The sequence below is a fragment of the Sinocyclocheilus rhinocerous genome, unplaced genomic scaffold, assembly GCF_001515625.1.
Source record: "Sinocyclocheilus rhinocerous isolate Xijiao unplaced genomic scaffold, SAMN03320098_v1.1 scaffold418, whole genome shotgun sequence".
Classification (NCBI taxonomy): domain Eukaryota; kingdom Metazoa; phylum Chordata; class Actinopteri; order Cypriniformes; family Cyprinidae; genus Sinocyclocheilus; species Sinocyclocheilus rhinocerous.
This window is the reverse complement of record NW_015651146.1, coordinates 814156-832715: the sequence shown is the minus strand read 5'-3', so window position 1 is coordinate 832715 and position 18560 is coordinate 814156. Positions and strand designations below refer to the sequence as shown.

Sequence of the window (18560 nt, the reverse complement as noted above, 5' to 3'; positions counted from 1 at the left end):
AGGCATGACGAAGCAGATATCGTCCTCTTTTGGAAGACCAAACAAAGTAGTTTCGCTTTCACAACGAAGCACACAGTGTCTTCAGGACATGGCAGCAGCAACAATGCTACAGTGAGAATAAAAGTAACGCCTTCTTTCTTTGCGTGAACATTTGGGCGGCGTTATGCAAATCTTCCCAGATCGTGACGTAGGTATGTGGGGGCGTGTTAGAACGAGCCGTTTTAGGTAGGCGTGGTTAACTCTTAACTTTTATAAAGAATATCTCTTTGGTTTTGAGACTTTAGTGTTTGCAACTTTACAGATCTTCTTTATGCACCAAGAGCTTGTAACACTCCAAAGAGAAAGGACAAATTGAAATCGCATCATATGACCCCTTTAACACACGGATTGTGAGTCTTGTGATTCACACCAAACTCAGTCAACATGATGCCAAGACATTGGACTTTGGATATCCTGAAAGGTGTTGCCATGGCGAAGGATTAAAATAATGACAAAGAGGGGAAACAGGAAGAGTGCCATATTGTCTCAAAGTGCATTGTCCAAACTTCTCAATACTTTGTACATATGGAGAACATTTTGAGGAAACATGCTGAGGTTCACTGGCAATATAGGTTTTATATAAATATTTTACAAATGCTTATAGGTAATTAAAATAATTTAAAAATGTAGCGGAGTCATGCTACAACTCTATATTACACTGGTTGAGGCGGCCACATGTAGAATCAGAGATTGGAGACCGATTCTTCACAAAGATGCATTTATTGAACAGTCTTTGTGTTGTCATCTGCACCAATTATTCTTTGGCAATGATATCTGTATTAATGGTCTAAAGGAACAATAAAGAAATATAATTACAACCATATTCTGACAACCATTTTCACACTGACATGATAATCAAACATATACAAATAAAGACTGATTGGACAATCAAGTCTGCATCCTTAAAGGGTTAGTTCACCCAAAAATGAAAATTAGCCCATGAATTACTCACCCTCAAGGCATCCAAGGTGTATATGACTTTCTTCTTTCGGACGAATTCAATCGGAGTTATTAAAAATTGTCTTTGATCTTCCAAGCTGTTTAATGGCAGTCAGCGGGTGTTGCAGTGCATCAGTCCAAAATAAATTAAATAAAGCGCATCCATCCATAATAAAAAAAAAAAGTGTCTCACACAGCTCCGGGGGGTGAACAAAGTCCTCCTGTAGCAAATCGATGCGTTTTTGTAAGAAAAATATCCATATTCAAAACGTAATAATCACTTTAATCTAGCTTGCGCCAACAGTTGTACACGGAAGCAGCTCCGGGAGGATAACGTAAGATGTCAGCGTTGCGCATTAATAACAACCTAATCAATGCAAATAGGCATGATATAGTTGTGCAATGACGCGTTATTATTGTAAGCACATTACACAACACATATTATTGTACTGTGACGCAGTATAATATAAGCTACTGCCAATGCTAATACTAATTAGCGTGTTTCTCTCACGGCAAGTTACGGCCGCTACGGTGCTTAGAACTCGCCCATAACCGCAAACAATCGCGGGACATCAATAACATATACTAGATGAACATACACATGCAGATGTACTTACATCAAGGCATAAAACGCATTATACAGAGCATAAACAAGCGTGCAGAGATGGGCATTCACCAAACTGTCTTCCTGTGTGCAACACTGTAAATCAGTCCATGTGCATTGCAACAACTTTAGTTCCTAGAACCAAAGACATACTTATAGTGTAAACTTATATACATACTTATTTTGAATGGATGTCAATGGAGGAGAGGCTTCACAACAGCTTTTTAGAGGAAACAGCTTATCATTTAATGAATCGACAGCCTATCAGCTAATCTCCAACATGTTTTACTCTAAGCAATACTTTTGGATTGAACTATTTTTAGAGTTTACACAGAAAAAAGTGCAGTTTTATAAGAGAAGTCACTGACTTTTTGCGACAGGTGGGATACAGCTTACTGCATTTTTCATTCATTCCTATGGTATCCGTAAACAGCGATTGAGTGTTGCATAACTCTTTCTGAAATTCAATGACATCAAGGCTATAATGTGATTGGTTATTAAGGCACACGTGATCCAAGTTAACTGTTACGCTTTCTCCAATAGACCCTTTTTGTGCCGACGTCACACTTACGTCACAGCATTAGCTGGAGGCAAAACAAAGGAATAACTGGAGGCGGCCAATACAAACCAGAACAGAGTTGGCTACATTAGGAGCTTAAAATGTCATATTTGAGTGTCAGAATCGATGGAGTACAGTCTCCAATTTGAAATTTTATCACATACCTGCTGCCATTGCCAGACAAAAAACCGACGACAACTGTAATAAGACTGGACTGGACAGAAACGATCATCAAAAATGCTTGCGTTTGAAGTGCACACTTAATATCAGTTAAGTTTAAATAAACTGTTGTCTTTTATGGATTATGGTTTGGTTACGAGTCTAAAGATTTCTCATGCATGCCCACCTAATCAGAAATTGGGGAACAAGTTAACTAACGACTAGTGGCTAAACAAAAAGGAAACTGTTTGTGTCCTCGCGCTTTCTTCTACAATTGCCATAAGTGCAGTTGTAGAGAGAGGGAACAGTGAAGGCCCATGTTATGTGTCAGGTGTGTGTTCAAGTAGTTGCATTTGCTTACAATTGCCACTGTTGGTACATAGTCTAAATATCTAAATATTTATATGCCCTCAGTTTCTATTTACTATACACGCTCGGTTTCTCTATCTGGTAGGTGTGTCAGGCCACTCCTGTCAGATCATCCAACCATTGAGTGAGTGTGTACGAGTCGGCCAATCTGGTTCCTTCAGTTAAGAGTTAACATTTTCAAATAACAATTGCGGTCCCGGACAGTGAGTGACATTACATATTCAGATAAAATCGAATTTTCTCCAGTCAATGTTAAAAAACAAGCAAGCAAAACTTGCTAGCTAGCGTTAGTGAAGCGGTCAGGGGAATCTTATTGCCTCCACCTAAGCTCCGCCCATAAAAAAAACGTCAGAATGTTTACTAACTGAAAACGGGTCTATAGTAAGTAATACAGACCCTCTCATCTGCTAAGGCTACAGGCAAGTGAGTTTTTTTAATTGTTGGAGCTAAACTCTGCAGGACAGCGGCACTCCAGGACGATGTTACCTATTCTTGTTCTAGAGTGACCCTTTCATTGCTGTAACCCTAAAAACTGTGCACTGAAAGTCCATTTGACACTTTTAACCTCACTGTATTCTATAATTATGGCAAATTGCGCCCAAGATTCAAGACCACCTGTGTGACATGAATGACGGAAAAAAAAGACATAATGCAGCTACATTATATTTCTAAATGTGATTTTTGTTGCTGTTGGTGTTTAACTCATTAATTTTATTACTTTTTTTTTTAAATATCAAGTTTAACTGTAATTACTCATTTCAACAGTCATTAAATGAAAAAAAAAAAAAAAAACTCATGTAATCATGCTGTAACCCTAAAAACTGTGCACTGAAAGTCCATTTGACACTTTTAACCTCACTGTATTCTATAATTATGGCAAATTGCGCCCAAGATTCAAGACCACCTGTGTGACATGAATGACGGAAAAAAAAGACATAATGCAGCTACATTATATTTCTAAATGTGATTTTTGTTGCTGTTGGTGTTTAACTCATTAATTTTATTACTTTTTTTTTTAAATATCAAGTTTAACTGTAATTACCCATTTCAACAGTCATTAAATGAAAAAAAAAAAAAAAACTCATGTAATCATCATCACAATCACATCCTAACATCACAAGACAATAGGTCACTTAGCTTGACAACAAAATCAAGAACAATTTTGTAATTAAAACAATATTATATATTTCCAACAGGAACCAAGATGGTTTTATCGATCGTGAGGAGTTTGGGGATATTTTGCGTGCAGCTGGCGAGCCAGTGACAGATGAAGATATAAATGAACTCATGGCAGATGCGGACACAAACAAAGATGGGAAGATTGATTTTGATGGTAAAGCAAATCTTATTTATTCTATTTTTGTGCTGCCCTTATGCGGTAAATAAAGGTTCCAAAAGGATTTTTTTATGGGTTCATTTTGGGTTCCCTAAAGAACCTTTCAGTGAAGTTGTTAAAATAACCATTTTTTCTTAAGTGTGAAGAACATTTAAATAACCTTATTGAAGAACCTTATTCCACTATAAAGAATGTTTTTTTGGAATGAAAAGTTTCCGTGACTTTTTAGAGTATAATAAGGCATATAGATATAAATACACACAGCCTTCCTTAGGGAGCTCTAAAAAAACACTAGCATATTAAATATAATTTCAAGAAATGTTTATACATTCAGATTCAATATTATGCTCTTGGAATACAATATGAGGACTTGACTCTTATTTTCTATTTAAATACATGTGTATTACTGAAGTGTGATATGAGAGATCTTGTCATCATTAGGTAAATTAATCAAGTTCATTCTTCTGTCACATTCTTTTTCTTTTTGTGGTTGCAGAACTAATCAATGCATTATAACTAATCAAAGTATTATAACTCCTTTTAACTCTTCAATAACAATATAAACCTATTAAGTCTCCCTAACCTGAGGACATATGGATGGTAAAAGTGGAGTTCATTTGCATGTTCTCCACAGTGCTTTGTGATATAGAGCTATTAGTCATTCTATTATTCCTTCATGGAGTTCGAAATACTTTTTTTTTTTTTATTGCATATCCAAGGCCATGTGCTTGTCCATGTTTTTTTTTTTTTAAATGGTAAAAAGTTCTAAGAAGATTATTAATAAAAGAAATAGATAATTAGTGTCTTTACCACCTTCATGTCACCTAGAAATTATATGGACATTCAGTATACGTATGTCTAACAGTCTAACAATGTATGGATGTCAATGCATTAAATAACAAAATATCAAACCAATAGCTTAATTTTGTTAATTATGATAAAAGCACTAGCAAAGTTTGTCTGCGAGTTCTGTCTGATTTGATATTTTGTTATTTAATGCAGTGATAATTGTATGTGTGTGTGTGTCTGTATCTACAACATAAAAGTTTGTTCATGAACAGATGTAATTACACACATACTCATGGGGATTCTTTTTCCTGACCTCCACTTGTCAATGAGTTCTTTTGAATTTCAAGATGTGAGGGAAGACAAGCATTTTCTTGCAGAAATGTATAATCACAATAATTGAATACAAAGTATGTTCAGAGTGGAGAGGGTGTGAACAATGCCAGGAAAGGGGCTTGTATGTTATTTAATCCCTTTTTTCATTTTCATTCCAGAGTTTCTTAAAATGATGGAGAACGTCCAGTAAGAAAAAATTACATTCCATCTCTTCCAAACCGTAATGACAGCAGCCAAGACTCTCAAGAACAACCCATGCTGAGATCTTTAAAAGAAAAGAGGATCGAGGAAACACAACATCACCAGGGTTCAAATCGCTAACAATAAAGATGGGTTGCAATTCACTTTGAGGGACAGAGAATATTATAGATCAGTGCCGTCTTGTTGGAAATGTTCCTCTGGAACTGTGATGGTGTCTATAAATAACCCTTCAAACCTTTTAAGAGGAAACCACTCACGCCTCTCCCCTCAGCTGTCTCCTCCTACACCTGCTTATTCCCAAGACATTCACCAACCTTCCTTCAACCCCCTTCCCCTCTCCCTCACCCTTTACAGTGATTCAAAATAACTCTGCTACAGTATTAGCCTTGGGAAAAGACTTAATGTTGTCATGGCGATAAGGAACTTCTTTAGCTTACGTTATTGGTGTCTGCAAATCAATTAAAAAGGCACATCTTGGCCAATCTGCTTGTTTATTTGTCAATGGTTTACTGTGATTGTATTATCTAAAATTATACAGAATCTCTGTGTGTAAATAATTTACAGCATTAACATTTTTAAAAGTTAAATGCAATTTCATGCCTAAAAAAGGTTGTTATGAGGTCAAATATCACATTTCTATAAGCTGCAACTCATGTGATCTTCTTACCCACCTTGCCCATCATTTCACTACACCCAATCAGAAAAACAAGATCATCCCACCATGTTGGTTTCCAGTACCCCATGTCCAAAATACACAACACTTTGGCCGTCCAGTAGATTCATAGTGTTGTAGATTGTATTGATCTTTTCGCACGTTGATCTCTTCCGATATTTTTCATACTTACCCTGCCTACAGGACAGAGTCTTCACATGGCCAGAAAAGGTCATGAAAAAGATCAATTTTGAATCCTAATGTCAACCTTTTGTGCCAGGAGCATGCAAGTTATACATATACAAGATTTTCATGTTTTCTTCTCATAGTGGAAAGCCATGTGATCCTTTTGACACCTCGTTGTCTTCAGGTCATATTGATGGAGGTGTTATCTCATGCCAATGCTACAAATGCAAATCTCCAGAGTTGCAATATGCAAACTGTAAAACCGGACTTCTCTGCTCTCCTCAAAATCTCCTTTTAAATCACTCCATTTCTGCCTGAAAGTATATAGTCTGCAACCCCCTCATCCAAATTCCCCTACATCCTTCTCCAATCCACATCCGTATCATTCCTCGCTCAGGAAACACATCCCATACAAGGAAACTCGGGGTTAGGCTCTTGGGGTTTGGGGTACCTGTGTCGCCATTTGTGTTGTTGGGTTTTTGGTGGGGTGGAATGGAGTGGAGATCTAAACCATTTGCTATTCAGGGCACGCTGAAGATTTGCAACACAGCACCTTCCCAAGAGGTTTAGGGTTTCTCGGCTTGACTAAAGGGGGGTGGTGCAGAACACTATCGGCTCTCACCATTTTTAAAATGAATTTCCATCTGTACGCTACTTATTTTAAATCATTATGAGTCATTTTAGCTAATCAGTATGTTACTTTTCAAATTTAGTAGAAATTTTGAGGGGAATTAGTGAAAAGCAAAGTCTCAGGACAAAAGTCTGCAAGGATTTCATGCCTAAACATTAGTGTGGTCAACATTAACATGCAATTTCCACAATGAAATTTTACCAGACAATAAATAATTATTCTGTTGTGTCTTTGAACAGTTCTTCCAATAAATACAGGCTTTCTGACAATAAACACAGCAGAACAAAGAAGAAACCTTTTTCCTGTATTCCCGCAGACTGTTCTTAAAATGTACTCAATTCACATTTCTATTGGCTTATGGGAGCCGTCGAACCCTAAAAGTTAAGGATTCTAAATCTGGAGGCCTGTGGGCGGGTCTTGGGTGGTCTGTTTAAAGTGTGTCAGAACTGTCACTTGACGTCTAGTCTTTCTGTTGGGGTGTGAGCGCGTTGACCACTTCTTATTTCGTGGATATAAGTGAGGAGGCTAATCCACAACCATGGTAAGAGTTTAAGTAATCTATACGGTCAGTTTTGCTAAAGAACGCATGAAAACATAAAATGTGCAAATGGCCTAGTCAAAAAGTAATCAGAATTCCATTTATGTCATTATTAATAATGGGTAATATAAGGTTATAGTATTATTAATAGTTCCCTTGCAGTTTTGCATGCATTTAATAAAGCGTTATAATAATAATAAAAATAAGAAATAAAAATCAACCTAAAGATGATTTAATTTTGTAAATTTTTTAAATCTGTTTATTGTCTCTTTTACTCATTTTTATCAGACAATTGCTGTATTCTGGGCTCATCTTCGCCTGAGTGGAAATGTCTGATATAAACTGAGAGTAAATTTATTAGGTGTTATTTTTAGGTGACTATTATAGATTCAAATTTAACTGACTGCTAGTTAACTTGTGTTACAAGACCAAGGTTTCTCTCCAAAAACAACTTCTAAAAAAAAAAAATCTAAAAAACAAATGTCATTACCATTACACTCATTATGATAAATTCATCACACATTGCAGCAAAATCCACTGTAAAGTTACTCATTGCCATTTTTTTCTGATGTAATAATGTTTTTTTCTGATGTAATAATTAACATGGATAAAAATAGCTTGAAGGAGTTTCATTATTCCAAAATATCAAAATTATTCCTGAAAAATCATCCATGTATCTGTTAAAATATGAGTGTTTAAAAGAAGGGACGGTGGTCAGAAATCAGTAAGATGGACATCCTGCTATTTGATATGAATCTTGTCAGCCGGTTAAGTTAAGTGGGTTAACTAAATGCTGAGGTGACGCATTCCAAGGATCCTATTTCGGAATTACCATGTACAGTCACTGACTGCAAGGATAACATGTTGAGCCTTAAAATAGTCGCAAATTGTCTTGCAGGAGTGATCTGGGCACCATCTGCTGTTTGCAAGGCCTAAAACGCTGTCTTAATGCATACATATTAGGAAAACAAAAACAAATGACTCTCCAGAAGAATCAAGAATTTTTATCAGATTAATGCTTTGTACTGTTTATATCTGAAACTAACCTTTCATAATGTAACCGCTTCACAGACTGACGCGCAACAGGAGGCCCGCTCATACCTGAGCGAGGAGATGCTTGCCGGTGAGTCTATAAACAAACTGATAAAAAAGAATATATTACCAATATCCGAGCCCTTCTGTTCCTTTAAACCGTATGCGTCTATTTCAAAGAGTTCAAGGCTGCCTTCGACATGTTCGACACCGATGGTGGCGGTGATATCAGCACTAAGGAGTTGGGTACCGTCATGAGGATGCTGGGTCAGAATCCAACCAGAGAGGAGCTGGAAGAAATCATCGAGGAGGTCGATGAAGACGGTAAACAAAATGCCAGTTGAAAAAGTGGATACACAGGACTATGTAAGAGTATGGCCCGAAAAATACTCTACTGAAGCTCATTTTCGTGCGTTCTTGCGTTTTGAAATGCAACTACGCGTTGCATTCTCAGCGCTGCCGCAAGGAGCGCTAAAGTGAAAATTGGCGTAAATGTCAGTTATTTCTTTCAGGAAAAATACTGTCATCATGGCGGAGCAGCCGTTTAAAAAGTATCTTGCTAAGAAAATAAGTTAAAGAGCAACTTACTTTGAATATTAAAATCCCGTTTAAACTCAAAAATACATTGATGTAACTCTAACGTCAAGTCTGTGTTTGCTTGTTCATCGTCTGTCTTGTGTAAAGTATGTTTCTGGCCTACATGATGATGTCTACATACATTTTAACATAGTAATGATCATATCTGTTTGAATTTAAGCATAAAATACAAAAATTAAGATTGTAATAGCCAATGTACTTTTTACTGGGAACTATAGGCAGCGGATCCATCGACTTTGAGGAGTTCTTGGTCATGATGGTGAGACTCCTAAAGGAGGACCAGGCTGGCAAGAGTGAGGAAGAGTTGGCCGAATGCTTCCGTGTGCTGGACAAGTATGTCATCTGATATCTTCTTGTGTGCACCTTTTTTTTTTTTTTTATGTTACCCAGACTCACTTCAGCTTATGCAACACTATGAATCTGCAGGAACGGTGATGGCTATATCGACAGAGATGAGTTTGCTGAGATCATCCGCAGCACTGGCGAATCCATCTCAGAGGAAGAGATTGATGAGCTGCTTAAAGATGGTGACAAGAACAACGATGGCATGCTGGACTTTGATGGTATGATGGTTTATTAATTTAATTTCATTTATGAACACTAAATACGGTGTATGTGAAGTTAGATCAGGTATTGAAGCAACACCCATATCCCTTTTCCCTCAGAATTCCTCAAGATGATGGAGAACGTGCAGTAAAACAGAGACTCAAGGACATTCCTCTCCCCTCTCACCCCTGCCGACAGAAATCTTTACCTCTCAATGCCACTCAAATTCACTTTTCCCCTTTTGTCCTCTTTCTGCCTCCATCTCACCTCTTCAGAAGACAGACAGATAAACACCTGTGTGGGGTTTGCCAAGGTTGGGCTCCCCTCATGCAAGACCCAAGGAGCCAAGCTGTGGTGTGGTTCACAGGTTCATCATGTTATGATGGTGCTCAAGTTCACTAGAAACACATGCCATGGTAGACCCCATGTTTGTGGGTGTTTAGTCTAGATTTAGTCTAGATCAGCAGCTTGTTACCGCTGCATAGACCAATGCCAAACCACAACAACCACTTCACTGTATTTAATAACAAACGCTTGAAAACAGAATAAAAAATAAAACACAAGTTGTTTAGTTGGTCTGAAATTTTGATTTGTATGGTTTTGTTTTAATGAGTTTATCAATTAAACATTCTTTTTTTCTCCCGAGTCTCTGACCCCAATTAGTTGACTATTTCTGTATATACTAAAGACTATAACTAGTACTGTTTATGTAGCAGCAAAACCCAAACCACAAACTTTTATGAATATCACAGTGATATTTCACTTATGCCAATATGGCATTCAGTTTTATTAGACATGCTGTAGGAATAGCTCTCCTTCTCTATTGCACATTTACATTTTCAACATGACGTTCTTTGTGTGCTGCAAGTGTGTAAATCAGTAAATTGTGTCTTGTTTATCTGGTCAATGGCTGATGAGTATTATTTGCAAATTAAAGGGTTGCACACTAATAATGCAAATATAGCTGATGACTGAAAGTAGGTAAATTACACATCCCTCGTCTTTGTGAGATGACATACACTGGGGAACAAAACACTAAATGTTGAAAGAATACAGAGTATAATAATAATCTTGCACATTACTAACATGTCTTAATGTCATTTACACCTGCATGTCTAAGTTATAGTTAGAATGCATATTGTCCCTGAAAACTGAAAAGTCAGCCTCCCACTCCAAGTATACAAACATCCAAAGCAAAAATCTCAAGATGTCCCCAAACGCCATGCATTAGTTACATTTACATTACTAATGCAAATGTGTCTATGTTTTGTGTGTGTGTGTGTAATTGTGAAGAATTATATCAGGCAATATTTACCAAAGCAATTCATTTTACACTTGCATTAACCCTTTAATTTGCAACAACACTGTGATAAATTTGTATTTTTTCTTCAGAATATTTTATAAAAATAAATACAAAAATAAATAAATAAAAGGTACAATGTAAAATATATGGTCTTCTCACAGCATGAGATAATACTTATAAAAGTATCTGTTGAAATGATTGTTATATAGTTTATATGCTAAGTTGTTATTAAGGATATTATACTAAGGTTGTTGTACATGTCATCTAAGAAACAGCTATGTTTCTTCAGATTTGTAAGGTGTATATACTTTTCAAAATAATAATAATAATAACAACAACAACATTAAAAGTTCAACAATGTATCCATCTTTATTGTACAACAACTGAAAAAAACTTGATAGAAATTACCATTCAAATTAACTGTGAACTGTCAAACAACTGAAAAAACAACAACAACACAGAGCTGTAAGAAAGTGGGCTAGGGTTTACAACAAGTAGCTAAAACTCCATTAAAGGCAACAATAAAACAATCTTTCTTCACGTGGATTGCATGAACAACATAGCAACAGATGGTCTATTTCAAGACCCATAATTTGCCTCGTCAAAGGCTTTGCGAGCCTTCTTCAGCTCCTCGTTCATAGTGAGCAAGTCCTTCACTCTCGCAAACTTTCTAGGGTCCTTGCGGATGAGAAACACAATGTCCTCCACCTGCACGCGACCCTGGCGCCCTATAGACATCGCCTTGTGTGTCATCTCCGTGATAAACTCGATCACCAGATCCTCCAGTATATCCACTGATTCGGTGTAGGGATTTTGGTCGTCTCCAAACCCATACATCATGCAGCGAAGCTCCTTGGAAAAAAGCCGCTTTCGTTTACCTTGGCCCGAGTCTACCCCGTTACTTCCGTCGTCTAAATCCTCATCAAAACCAGGATCATCCTCTTCCTCAGCCATTCTTGAAACGAAACACAATGTGCTCGTTAGAAACAGTCATTGAAAACACAGGAGTCAGATATTCTATATTAGAATCGACTAACAGGGACAGTGTTTATATAGAACTTACATGGGAAAACCGGGCAGGAACAAAAACAAAGCACCCCAACCAGCAAATGCAAAGACAGGAACTACTGTTCATTCATTTACACATAACGCGCCACTGAAAGGAGACATTAAAACCGTCAGCGACCCCTAGAGTTCAGGATGACGAACGTATTAAAGGGTAGCGCTGGAAAGTTCGAATCATTTCCGTAAATTGGTTCTTTCGAACAAATCAATTCAGCAATTCTTTTACGTCACAACGCTCCAAATATTCCAATGAAGTCAACAGGAAACTGGGCATAATTTTGCAAAAAATATCTTTATATACTTTGAATATATTTGGTATTTTTATGGTGTATCTTATCATTTTATTTGGTAAATATAATTAAAAATTAAAAATTAAAACTTTAAACGTCTGTTTAATTTTATTTTATATTTTAATTTGTTTATTATATTTTTCTCTCTTTCGTAATGTGTGTAATTGTGAAGAATTATATCAGGCAATATTTACCAAAGCAATTCATTTTACACTTGCATTAACCCTTTAATTTGCAACAACACTGTGATAAATTTGTATTTTTTCTTCAGAATATTTTATAAAAATAAATACAAAAATAAATAAATAAAAGGTACAATGTAAAATATATGGTCTTCTCACAGCATGAGATAATACTTATAAAAGTATCTGTTGAAATGATTGTTATATAGTTTATATGCTAAGTTGTTATTAAGGATATTATACTAAGGTTGTTGTACATGTCATCTAAGAAACAGCTATGTTTCTTCAGATTTGTAAGGTGTATATACTTTTCAAAATAATAATAATAATAACAACAACATTAAAAGTTCAACAATGTATCCATCTTTATTGTACAACAACTGAAAAAAACTTTTATTTTATATTTTAATTTGTTTATTATATTTTTCTCTCTTTCGTAAACACTGTGTTATTATGTTGTTTGCTATTCGGATGTCTTGTATTATGTAAATTCTTTGTGTTGTGAGTTTATCTTTAAATAAAACAAAACATCCCAACAAAGTCATATGCAGACACACTCTGTTGTTGTTTTTTTCTTCACGTGTTCATCAGTCAAAAGTTCACTAACTAAGTATCAGCTCACTCATCAGTTCTCGGAACAAGTCAGTGGTGATTATATATATTATTACAATGAGCTGAGCTCTTGACTCGAGAACCGCTCAAGATCGCTTCAGTCCGATTCGTGAACGCTTTGTTCAGACACCGGTTCAGCAAAAAGATTCGACTCAAAAGAACGAACCGAACAGCGCTAAAACATAGCAAACAGTGACTATTCTGCTGTCTAGCGCAGTTCTCAGTGGCTTGGGCATTTCGTGTGTTTCTTGCACACAATAAGAATCAAGCCAAAACTTTAATTTCAAAACATCTTGAGTAATATGTGCAAAATTCAAGATTTCCCGGGCTGCCGCGCATGTGTCAGCAGAGCAGCGTCCACGTCATAGCAGAAGTAACTACACAGGGGTGTCTGTAGGTTCACAAACAGGAACAGTTATTTGAATGGCACATTGTCTCGCGTTAATGTCACCCTAGGGCCCGGAGACGACTCACGTATCCAAATGATGGTTACATAGTGTTTAATGCGACCAGCTTTTCGTTTTCGAGGACTATGTAAACAGCGAGGTAAGAAAATGTGGTCACTGACCTTATAGCTACTGGTTAACTTTAGCTGTAAATGGCACAGTCAGCGTGCTCGACCTGTCACAGCATCAGCTGAGCTAACGAGGTTTTTAGGGCGTAAGACAACATTTAAGTTAGATTTGAAAAAAGACACGAGTTTATTGCCTAAATGGCTAACAAAACAAAACGTCATAAGTTTCAGCCCACACTTTTAACAGTCATTATGCACGTGCTGTTCTGTTACAATATGTTGCACTTTTCAACAAGTGCTTCTTTGATCAGTTATCAGTACGACACAATCGACAACTTTGGCCCTACATGTTCTAATCAACCTACTTTAGAGTTTGATTTTCCACATGTTAACATACTTTTGGGCTAGCTCTGGTTCATTCTTATTACCCTCCTCTTTCTGACTGTGTTTCGCTGTCCCTTGTCGGATCCGGGTTTTCCAGGATGGCGTGCCCGACGCAATTCATCTGCAAGGCGCTGCGCTCTGTGGGCCTGGTGCTTTTCTACTATGTGTTTTCCATCGGCATAACATTCTACAACAAGTGGCTCATGAAGGTGAGATGTAGATCAGCTGGGTGAAAGCCTGCCTGTTCCTTGAATTGAATTTTTGTTTGTTTGTTTGTTTGTTTTGGAAAGGGCACTTATTTTTGTCCATTTGGTTTGTATAATGTCTGTTTTTATCTCCGTTTTCTCATCTGCCTCAGGACTTCCACTTTCCTCTGTTCATGACGCTGGTTCATCTCGTAATAATTTTCTGTTTCTCCACACTGACACGCTTTGCCATGCAGTGCTGGATGGGAAAGCCTCGAGTGACCCTTCCCTGGAAGGTTTACCTTTCTAAAGTGGCCCCAACAGGTAAGAATTTTTTGTGTGTTTTGGAAAAAAAAAACTCATCAGTGAGTCCAAAGACCAAAAAATGTGTTTCAATGTGTGTCATAATGGTGGCTGAGGAGATAAAACCTGTTATCTTTTTCTATCCAACACAGTTTGGGTGGGTGAAGTCCACACTGATTGAATCTAATTGATCTCTGCTTGAATATTCTGGAATCTTGTCCATAAGCCTATTATTCATGATCAATTCATGTTCAAGTTTTAGCACAGAATTATTTATGCTGTTTATACTTTGTATTAAAGTGAGAAAGTGGTTCATCATTATATCTACACAACTGTTTGTCTGTGTCCATCAGCCCTGGCGACAGCGCTGGATATTGGACTGTCCAACTGGAGCTTCCTTTTCATCACTATTAGTTTGTAAGCATGTTACTATTATTTTGATTTTATAGTGCTTGCAAGGCAGAACTTTACTCTTATTCCTCAAACAAAAAACATCCCTTAACCTTAAGTACTATAGACACACAGCTGTAATTCAAACATTTAGTAGATATTGTTAGTCTTAGATGTGCTATCTGTTTTTTAAATGACATATTCAGATGTGATTGTGCAGTCAAATATTGTGTGTAATGTCTGTTAAAATTATAAAAATGTATAAATGTGTATATTAGTGTTGTTCCTGGCAACCAGTTTCCTACATTTGTCTTATAGGAATCTTTTTGTCACATAATCAGATAAATAAATTTTACCCACATATCATTTTCATAAATGGTTACAGAGAAGAACACGAAACCAGACTTGCAAGTAGGGCTGTGCAAAAAATCGAATGCGATTTTCATGTGCATCTCATCAGTAAAGCCGCTTCTGGTGATTAGTAGTAAATCTCCAGCACGTGCTTTCAGATGGAGCGGCATTTACTACACCGAGCCGTAGATCACTGACAAGCTACACAAAATCGCGTTCAACCTCGGCAATGAATCGCCTGCGATTTTTTTTGCCCAGCCCTACTTTCAAGTAATTCCAAACACAACAAACTCACACAGAAACATGCACCTTGTTGTTAGGAGATGCATGATATTAAAACACTATGGCTGCGTCCGAAAGCTCTATCGGAGGCAGCATTCCAAGGCAGGAAGGCATCAAGGCACATCTGAATCCAAAGTTAGCTTCACTTCCTGTCTCATGAGATACCTTCATCTGATCGATTTTTGAAGGCAGCATAAATGTATCCTTCGCTGCCTTTGATATCCCACAATCCTGTGTGTTCCATTCCGTGACGGTTGAGCTAAAAAATAAAGATAACGCTGCCTCAGAAGCCTGTCCGAAATCCGTTTCATGAGGTGCCTTCGTGCAAAAACTGTCATTGCCTGATAGGGCAGCAAGTTAGCTGCCTAGGCTTTCGGACACAGCCTATGTTCTGAAATCGGCTCAAAATATCAAACATATTTGATATCCTCTGACTGGATGAAATCAAATCAAGCTTAAAAATCTCTTGTAGGTACACCATGACCAAGTCTTCAGCCGTTCTCTTCATTCTCTTTTTCTCTCTGGTCTTCAAGCTGGAGGAGCCGGTAAGTGTGAAATACACTTGATTCTTGAATAAAGGATTTAAAGTCAGCTATTTCATGCAATAAAGTAAATAAAGTATAAGCTATTGCACACAATAAAGGCCAAATCAAGATGCATTGTCCAGTTACCCATAGGCAGCAACGTGCAGTATTTCATAAGACATCTTTTTATGTGAACTTTGCTGAACTGGCTGCTCTCTATGTATGTGTCCATATAATCATTATTCCGCCCCCACCCAGACCAGAGAACAGCATGTTATAAAGTGTGATGGTTAAAGTACACTAGACATTTTAAAGAGAGTGGATTCCTACTGTGGTGATGGATGATGAAGTATGTTAACAGCAGATCGTTTTTAGATTGTTAAAATGCTGTTTATTAAATGCTGTGAGAGTTTTTCTGAGAGGTCACATTGTGAGACGAAAAATTTGGGAACTGCATGTGAGATGTTATTAAGTTGATTTTACCACTTAGTGTGTTTGTCTTGATAGGTGTTTCTGTATTTGGCTAAGCAGTCATTTGGGTGTCTCGCCAATGTAATGGTTAGAAAGACATTCTTTTGCTTCTAACTTTTTCCCTTAGTGAACAATTAACATGTAAATATAGCCAAAATCACTGCACAGCTTTTGTCTTTATCTTATGTCTATGGTGATTTTGTCAGATGACTTCTTGATTATAAATCAGGATTTCAGCAGCTTGGATGTGACTGCTGGTTAAAATGTAGTCGTACTGGGCCACGTTTCAGTCACTATTTCATATTCATTCTGTTGCCTGACAACATAAACAGAAAAAAAATATCTAAATGAGAACAGCTTTATTGGGAATTCAGCTGTATTAAAGTACAGTAAATGAGCACAGAGTAGAGAAGCAAACAAAGGGCTGACACTTGGCAGAATGCAAATATGACGTAATGATGAAATGAATATGCTAATTAGAACATGTCGTTTAGCGGCTTTTTACAGGCTTTTGCTACTTTCCATTAAAAATGATTGGCAACAGTGATTTCACAGATCACTTGGCTATATGGGCCATTTGGTTCACACCTTTACAGACACAGAGAGAGTTTATTTAATCTCAGTCACAGTCAGGGTTTGAAAATGAACTTTTTTACTCACCAGACAATTTGGCTGCTAAATGTTTAAGTTATCAGCCATTCAGAATTTCTACTAGCCAAAACAAAAGATCATAAACCATAAAATAAATCATAAACCAAATTATTATAATTGCTGCTTTTGAATGGCTTTCATTTTTACAACACTCTTTCATTGCTTGCGGATACCATAAAATAAAACCGAAATAAAAACAAAGTTCTCTGTGACTTTTATTATAAAACAGCATTCATTTCAGTGTAATTTCCAAGTATAGCTCACTCCTAAATTAATGCTTAATGGTAAACACTTTGAAGGGCTGTCAGTTCATAAAGTGTTCAGCTGTTTTCACACGAAAGTCAGCGTACTGAATTCAGCATATTGAAACCTCTCCTCTATTGACATCCATTCAAAAAAATACTACTTTGTCAAAGATTAAACAAAGTGGTGTTTGAAAAAAAACAGTGCAAACTGGAGAGAGAAAGGTTGATCTATGTTATTATATTTCATAGACTATTAAAAAAACATCAGACGTAAATATATCCTATCAAAGATAACTCAAATTAAACGTAACCTTTAAGCCTGGACAGCTGGTACTTTTTCATACATTACATAATACGAATGTTTATAGAGGTGATTAAACTAAATAAAGAAAGAGAAGGAAAATAAAGCAGTGTTTCATAAATGCATAAAAGCTGTACGCTGCCTCTCCAGTTTTGGTACTTCAACATTTTCACATATTCTGGGAGTCGTGCTGGAACATTAATGGCAAGCAATCAGTAGTACATGCAGTTGCCAAGCCATTGGGTGATTTAAGAAAATCAATTGTAAATCTAACAGGAGGCCATTATAAACCAGTCCATGATTACTTTTGATTTTAGCTGCATTAAGGACCCCATTAAAAGTCATGAATGCAGTTTTGTTTTCTGTGTTGATGTGTTTCCTCGACTTGGTGTTTGTTGTAGTAATGTGTGCTGCCTGACTCTTTTGAATCTAACAGAACCCATTCCTGATCCTCGTGGTGTTGCTGATAACTAGTGGTCTGTTCATGTTCACTCTCAAGTCCACTCAGTTTAATCTGGAGGGTTTCATTATGGTCCTGTTGGCCTCTTTTATTGGAGGGATCCGCTGGACTCTCACTCAAGTGCTCATGCAGAAAGCAGAGCTTGGTAAGTCAACATGTTATGTGTGTTAGTTATATGGTGAAGTGGTGAATTCTCGTGACGCTTATGTCCTTCTCTTTGCCACACAGGCCTTCAGAACCCCATAGACACTATGTATCATCTGCAGCCTCTCATGTTCCTGGGCCTCTTTCCTCTGTTTCTTCTTAATGAAGGTCAGTCAGACACCAGTTTTTTTTAAAGGGGTCATATGATGCGATTTCAATTTTCCTTTCTCTTTGGAGTGTTACAAGCTCTTGGTGCATAAAGAAGATCTGTAAAGTTGCAAAGACTAAAGTCTCAAATCCAAAGAGATATTCTTTATAAAAGTTCAGAGTCAGCCACACCTACCTAAAACGGCTCGTTCTAACACGCCCCCACATACCTACGTCACTATCTGG

The 18560-nt window shown here is 37.0% G+C and overlaps 4 protein-coding genes across 6 annotated transcripts in view; 3 read left to right on the top strand and 1 right to left on the bottom strand.

Moving 5' to 3' along the window:
• LOC107712661 (troponin C, skeletal muscle-like) overlaps positions 1–5803 on the top strand; it is a 12963-nt gene extending 7160 nt beyond the window's left edge. Inside the window, exons 3-4 of the mRNA XM_016517970.1 lie at positions 3866–4002; positions 5286–5803. Coding sequence (XP_016373456.1) covers positions 3866–4002; positions 5286–5317 — 169 coding nt within the window. The 3' untranslated portion in view covers positions 5318–5803. The remainder of the gene's footprint in view (positions 1–3865; positions 4003–5285) is intronic.
• Positions 5804–7234: 1431 nt separating this feature from the next.
• tnnc2.2 (troponin C2, fast skeletal type, tandem duplicate 2) lies at positions 7235–10081 on the top strand. Its single transcript, XM_016518045.1, has 6 exons — positions 7235–7338; positions 8407–8458; positions 8548–8691; positions 9183–9297; positions 9391–9527; positions 9630–10081. The coding sequence occupies exons 1-6, from the start codon at positions 7336–7338 to the stop codon at positions 9659–9661; spliced, it is 483 nt and encodes a 160-aa protein (XP_016373531.1). The 5' UTR covers positions 7235–7335; the 3' UTR covers positions 9662–10081.
• A 1099-nt stretch (positions 10082–11180) lies between these two features.
• Positions 11181–13962, bottom strand: LOC107712711 (transcription initiation factor TFIID subunit 13). The gene is made up of 3 exons (XM_074560085.1): positions 13905–13962; positions 11877–11969; positions 11181–11768 (listed from the first exon to the last, which is right to left on the bottom strand). The coding sequence occupies exon 3, from the start codon at positions 11765–11767 to the stop codon at positions 11393–11395; it is 375 nt and encodes a 124-aa protein (XP_074416186.1). The 5' UTR covers position 11768; positions 11877–11969; positions 13905–13962; the 3' UTR covers positions 11181–11392.
• The window catches only part of LOC107712705 (solute carrier family 35 member C2-like), a 9736-nt gene continuing 4285 nt past the window's right edge, over positions 13110–18560 (top strand). The window contains exons 1-7 of one of the 3 annotated variants that reach the window (XM_016518038.1): positions 13110–13507; positions 13928–14069; positions 14219–14369; positions 14702–14765; positions 15844–15916; positions 18000–18168; positions 18252–18335. In XM_016518038.1, the coding sequence (XP_016373524.1) occupies positions 13959–14069; positions 14219–14369; positions 14702–14765; positions 15844–15916; positions 18000–18168; positions 18252–18335 (652 nt within the window). In that variant the 5' untranslated portion in view covers positions 13110–13507; positions 13928–13958. Of the gene's footprint in view, positions 13511–13927; positions 14070–14218; positions 14370–14701; positions 14766–15843; positions 15917–17999; positions 18169–18251; positions 18336–18560 lie in introns of all 3 variants that reach the window. The other 2 variants (XM_016518039.1, XM_016518037.1) reach the window with 2 other exon arrangements.

Coding starts and splice junctions, on each gene's coding strand:
- tnnc2.2 (XM_016518045.1), top strand. Junction 8,692..9,182: donor CGAGGAGGTCGATGAAGACG/GTAAACAAAATG, acceptor TGGGAACTATAG/GCAGCGGATCCATCGACTTT. Junction 9,528..9,629: donor TGGCATGCTGGACTTTGATG/GTATGATGGTTT, acceptor CTTTTCCCTCAG/AATTCCTCAAGATGATGGAG.
- LOC107712711 (XM_074560085.1), bottom strand. CDS start 11,767: ATGGCTGAGGAAGAGGATGATCCTGGTTTTGATGAGGATTTAGACGAC.